This window comes from Rhamphochromis longiceps, linkage group LG23 (assembly GCF_057381845.1).
Source record: "Rhamphochromis longiceps isolate RC_006_pf linkage group LG23, R_longiceps_female_GT1.1, whole genome shotgun sequence".
Lineage (NCBI taxonomy): Eukaryota > Metazoa > Chordata > Actinopteri > Cichliformes > Cichlidae > Rhamphochromis > Rhamphochromis longiceps.
The window spans coordinates 18514827-18521169 of NC_140578.1; the positions used below are offsets into that span (position 1 = coordinate 18514827).

At 42.0% G+C, this 6343-nt stretch overlaps 1 protein-coding gene across 2 annotated transcripts; it reads right to left on the reverse strand.

The window, feature by feature from the left end:
• Window positions 1–223: 223 nt before the first annotated feature.
• Window positions 224–4757, reverse strand: LOC146641592 (uncharacterized). 2 transcript variants are annotated; one of them, XM_085399569.1, is made up of 5 exons: window positions 4606–4757; window positions 3698–3751; window positions 1205–1360; window positions 866–961; window positions 224–615 (listed from the first exon to the last, which is right to left on the reverse strand). In XM_085399569.1, the coding sequence occupies exons 3-5, from the start codon at window positions 1307–1309 to the stop codon at window positions 298–300; spliced, it is 519 nt and encodes a 172-aa protein (XP_085255695.1). In that variant the 5' UTR covers window positions 1310–1360; window positions 3698–3751; window positions 4606–4757; the 3' UTR covers window positions 224–297. The 2 variants fall into 2 exon arrangements, with proteins under 2 accessions (XP_085255695.1, XP_085255694.1); XM_085399568.1 differs by lacking the exons at window positions 3698–3751; window positions 4606–4757 and having other exon boundaries at window positions 1205–1370.
• Window positions 4758–6343: the final 1586 nt, after the last annotated feature.

Here is a 6343-nt window from a genome sequence, read left to right on the forward strand (position 1 = left end):
AAGATTATAACTAAAGAGTGACCAAAAAACATCCATAATTTAAATAAAAAGGTTTCAAAAAGGATTGCGAAAAAAAAAAAAAAAAAAAAAAACATACAGAAGATACTCTCTTCTGTATGTTCACCTTAATGTGAATCTGGAAAAGTTAATACACACATACAAACACAGTTTATGGTACAAACATTATTTATGAACAGGAATGTCAACACAATGTAATGTCGCAACTGAACCTTTTGATGAGCATTACATGTCACTTAACAAGTCTAACACTTTAAGAACAGCCCTGTGAAATTTTGTCTACAATGAACAGAGGTCATTTTTCAGTCTTTGAACCTTGACAGAAAGGTTTCCTGGATCCAGCTCCATGAACACTTTTTGAAATGCTTCAAATGTGCATGTGAAATTCTTGGGGTATTTCAGATCCAGAGCATAGCACAGTCCCAAAAGATAGCAACAGGCTTTGCTCAGATTCCCAAGTTTGCCCAGAACAGTAACGCCTTCAATAACAATACCCACATCAGTAGGTTCGCCTGACCTGTCTTGATTCTGCAGCAGGTAAATCTTCATCACCTCCTCAGCCAAAGCCTCTTCAACAAAGACAGCATCAGCACCGTCCTTTAAAAAGAGAAAGAACTGTTTTCAGCTCACATATTTCCAAACATTGAAACAAAAAGTTTCATTTGTATGACATTACCGGTACTCATAATATGTGGACACTGTGCTCCAAAATCTTTGAGCAAATGCTATTCTTTTGTATGCTTTGAAGTGTTTTTTTTTTCTTTAGAACAGTATCTTAAAACTTTTCTATGATCTCACAAGCTAAAATAAACTACTAATATTCCTAAAACAGATTTATTGCACCAACCTCAAAGGTTTTGATTAAGGCACTTGGATCCTCTCCCAGATGGTCAATGAGACATCTGATGATGACTTCTCGTTTTTTCTCGATGGAATTTCCACTCTGTAAAACAGGAAGTCTCAACTGAGGCAAAATTTGCACATTTAAAACATGACTTACCATTTCTAGCTTAAACATAACAATTTTTTTCTGTTGTTGACCTGTTTTCACACCCACCATCAAGGTAAGAACACCTGTGGAGCTAAAATATTGAACAGAAACCTAAGAAAAGCCGTTTTTAGTGGAAGGGCCTCTTCAGTGCTGTGTTGGGACGTTTTTGTGGTTAGAAAATGCAATCTTCCTTACCTGAAGCAGAAGGTTTAACTGTGCCCTGTGGCGTTGTCCAGCAGCACCTTTCTTGGCTTGAAACAAGGACAGGAGTTTGGATGAATACAAGTCCAACGATGACATGAACTTTGGTTCAAGGTTCAGGGTCGTGATCCTATGAAACTCTGCACTGACCTGGATGGGAGAGGACAAAAAATCTGAAGGCCAAAATTCTGATTCAATCAAAAAAAAAATCTTTAAGTGGAACTACCATTTTTTGCAACCTGGACCTTATTTTCTAACATGCAAAAGATTAATTTACTCATCCAGACATAAATCCATATAAGTGGAGTTGTTCAGTATGCAGACTAAAGCCTTAACATAAAGTATTATCTTCCACTAAGCTTCTAAATTTTATGTTATGAATTGCTTGCACTATTTCCCTGTGAGATTGTATAATCTTGGAGGGAAGAGGCGGAGCCAGGTTGCCCTCTGAACCATCGTCTGCCAGGCAGCGATGCGAGAGGAACACACTGCTGAAGTGGCGCACATATTCAGAATCGCGTCAGTGGCTTTACAGAGAAAGCCTTTCAGCTCCTCTGGCAGCTCTGCTTCCTCCACCTTCCTGGAGATGACAAATGCTAGCAAATCAGTGTTGTTAGTCACTGCAGCTGACTGAACAGTGCATTGATGTGCGCGATCAGTGAACCTTGCTATCAGCTGGTCAAGTTTGGCGGGATGGGCCGGTCGCTGTCCAACGACCTTGGTCATTTTGGTGCCGAAAACTGAAGCGAGGCTCGGCTCTAGAGGGGGAACAGGCGGAAAACTCCAGTCTGTGAAGCCCTCTGTGAAGCCCTAGGTAGAGACCGGCGCTCTAATCTTCGCTGGCTCTGCTGCTGCCTCAGAGAGGTAGGTCATCACCGCCGGGAACTGAGGCCAGATGGGATCTGGGCAACGGAGCCATACCTTCCCTCCAGATCATCCGATGGGGGTGGAGCAGGCTGAGGGACGGGAAGTCCCTTCTCACCAGCTGCCTCCTGGATGATGCCAGGCAGATCCAGGAGCAGCGCACCAACAACTGGGAGCGGCGTCCTCGCCGACATGTGAAGGCCAGGGGTGGATGAGCGTCCGCTCATCCGCCTCCCTTCTGTCGCCAGGCTGCCCAGCTCGGAGGCAGTGGAGCTGCCACCACTGCTGTTTTCCTCACGGTGGGTGGAATCATCCAATTCCGGCCCACTATCGAAGAACTCGATGGCTTCTTCCAGCGAGTACCTCTCTCTTAGCGGGAACGCCTCCTCAGCATCAGCCTTGAAAAAGGCTGACCTCCGCTGCTTTTCCTCTGGCGGGAGGAGCTAACAGGAACAGCAATAGGATTAAGGTGTGAGGGCGAGGTCCGCATGGTGAGGACCGAGGCAGCCCACGCAGACGGCATGTCGGTCATACGATATGATGTAGCCGGTCTGGCAGGATGGACACAGACGGATGGTCTCGCTGGACATCTTCTGGCTGGCTGAAGAAAAACGGCAGAGCCGATTTCCTGGTCTCACCGTAACTTATACTAGACCAGGGTGAGGCCCACACAGCAGGTGGGCGTGGACTAAAATACTTCAGTGCTGCGCGCACAAGGGGAATACCCACTTAAAGGGCTGCGCCTATACTCATAGAATCTGGGGTTACAATACGTAACCAACGTTTCATAAAAATATTAAATTACTCTTCACTCTTTACTCTTCAGTAAAATCTAGTCTGTCGTTATGTGCTCCAGAGTTAGATAAGTGAGACAAAGGCACTTTGCAATCAGCCCAGTCATTCTTCAGTCAGGTTACATTAGCTTAGCCTAAAACAAGTTAAGTGAATGGAAATTACTAGCATTCATTGTTCCCTAGGCTTGGGAATGGTTTTGATTAGAACCATTCTGGTTTTGATTCAGATTCCTCATTCCTCATTCAGTTAAAAGAGCAAGGACAATTCAAATGAAGACAGGGTATGGAATAGCCATGACCAAATGTACCATGTTTCACTCGATAATGTTTGAGTAGTGACACTTTTGATGACTCCTCATGTTTGCAAAGTTTACACTGCCATCTCATCACCTGTGACCTAAAAAATTGTGAGAAAATATGTCTCACAGTATGAAGATGACAGAATGGTGTATAACCATATTTACACAGTTTTTGTATGATTAACTGATTGAATAACCAATACTCACTACCAATTCAGGTGGAGGATACAACTTACAAATAAGTCAACATGGAACAAAGTACAATACTTAACCACATTGAAATAATCTGAATCACATCACCACGCTGTATAAATAAAAAGATAGTATGGTGACACTAGATGACAGACCATGAACACATCAATATATTTACCGAACTGAAAAATTCTCAAAATTTTGATTTGGCATTTGTATGACCCACCACAAAACCAGTATAAATATTTAGGTGGTATCACCATCCACTACTCAGCTTGTATAAAACAATATCATATCATTCCAAAATTTAACACATCAAGTCCTCTGAGTAAAATTACCTGCTTTACTTTGTAGTTGATGCAGATTTTTTTCTCCTGGTGGTGAAGATGGTGCTGAAAAAATACAAATCAAAACTTTATCATTACAAAACATGTCACTGAGTAATCTGCCATAACATCAATCTCTTATAAGAAATTTTAGCTTGGATTGAAATAAACATTTATTTATGTAAATTGGGAGTAACTATACTGGAAATAATGGTACTTTTGGCTTGACCCAAAGGACCAAAGCTTTTTTTTTTTCATTATTTTCTGGGATCTGAAAGGAAGTAGGGCCCCGAGTCTAAATTTACTTAAGGCCCCATAGTACTTTGGACCGGCCCTGGATGAGGTAATCTGCTGACCCGGGCGGTCCTCTCAGCGTTCTCTCAAAAACTGGCCCTGTTTGGGACAAAGCTGAAAACAGCGTCTTATATGCTCTGAAAGACCCCACATAGAACAAGAAAGCTAAGCAGCATGGTTGCTGCTATGAACTGTTCCACGGGCAGGTCTTCTTAGTTACCAAAGCCATTGATGACGTCTGTTCATCTCCTGAACAACCTGACAGAGTGAGTCAGGCCGCGTGACTACCGCAGCTCCCGCACCGCGACTCAACAGGGCCATTTTCTAGAAATGTCTGAGCACACCTGCTTTCACGTGGTTCCTAAAATGCCCCCGATTAAACGGTCAGGTCGCTGGTACCGGGACATTCCGGTCAAATTACCCGGAACGCAGATAGCGACTCAGAACGTAAAAGGATAAAAGGGCGCGGTTTCCCGCCGCCTTGACTGGAAGACGGGTTGAAAACTTAAATTAACGTGCACAAACACGCTGCGAAAAGTGAGCCACCATGACAAACGCTTTCTTCAGAACATGTTATAAAAGAACGGTGTGGATAAAGACAGCTAATGTAAGAATTGGTCACTTACCTGAAAACGTTACCAAGTCTGCAGTGGATGTGTGTCTGTCTCGTTCAACGTGCAGAAAATCTCCCATGAGGCCATGCTCCTCGCGTGCGGTACATGCCAAAGGTCATTAGTCTTACTCAAAGTTTTAAGTTAGTATTGGGGGACAAAATTATATTGATTTTGAACCATTAATAATTAAAGTTAAAGACAATGATAAATATGAATACCAGTGTCTCAGTTATTTTGAGTACTTTCTATGAGATATATTGAGTAGATTTAAATAATGCACCCTGTGTTTCAAATACAGAATTTTTTTCTTTTAAATAAACTTGAACAAAAGAGCTCAGTTCAACTCAAAAACTGGTGTTGAAAATTTAAGCATTCTTTTCAGTATTTTCAACTCAAGATAACACTTTTGTGATTTTCAAAGATTTAATCAAGGTCATCTAACTTAGAATTATAATGATATTTACTAAGCCCCTGAATAATTTTTTAGGGTGTATTATTTGATGCCACTGAGGGTTGAAATGCACACAGGAGGCATCAAGGGAGCCGGTGTTCCCTACAGCTTCACTAACTGACTTGTCTATATGTTTATGGGATTTATGTTCATGTTGATTACAAAGATCTGCAGAAAGGCTCCAGTTATTCTTCACTCTGTACATTGCTGTACATGCCTTGTATACTTTCTTCAGCTGAACTGTGTACATTCAGGAAATATAACTATAACTACTGAATCATGCAGACCGCTCAAACAGTAACAACATTATCATCACTGAAATGGATACAAACTGAACCATTTCAGACCTCCAATCACAGCCACTCCAAACCCAGTGGCTGTGATTGGAGGTCTGAGCTCCACACTGAGATCCACACCTGGGATCAAGTCTCAGATACAAGTCTCAGTAGTGGGAACTGAAAACAGGTCTGAGTAGGATAAATACAACAAAAGATCCTGCCTTCAAAAGTCCACCTTAAAAGCTCACAGACTCACTGAAATCTTTATTCTGTCCTCTAAAAAACTCAGAGCAGGACTTATCTCATCTCACAGCTGTCAGAGTCTCTGAGCTGGATGGACTCTGAGGTCCTCGTTTCTCCCCAATGAATCACAGTAAACAAATTTTAAAGCTTAGACTCACCCGAGCTGCACAGCAGACACAGCAACACCACCGAGCTGCAGAGAATCGACCACTGAGAGACGCACATGAAGGTGATTACGTCCTGCTGCTGATGTCAGATGCAAATTTAACTGCCAAAGGTATGAAAACACCCCCCTTCATTGTTTATGTACTCTGACAACCTTGGAGTCAGAATGGAACTATGTGGAACAGTAGAAGCTTCATCACTGATGAGGAAATTTTCCTTTTCCTTGTTCTTTCTGTCACAGCCGTCTATGATAGACTGAAGTAACACCCGAGTGCTCTGTGCTGGTGGTTGGAGTGAAAAACCAGTGGAAAGGAAGCAGAGATGTGATTGACTCAGAGACGGTGGTGTGATTTTTTTTTCTTTCCATGTTTTTTGTCAGGCGTGTTTGTGTGCAGGAAACCTTTAAACACGTCTGAGGCTTGCTGTGAATTTACGTCACTGTTTATATTGTTTTGTTTACCTATGCTATTCTTCATAATGACATCATCAGACAGTTTATTATCTTGTAAATTTCCTATGACTTGTACAGTTTAGGCAACATTGTGCTACTGTATAGTTACATTGTATGTGTCATTTAATCCACAGTTTTTGGACTTTTGTTTATTTAAATATT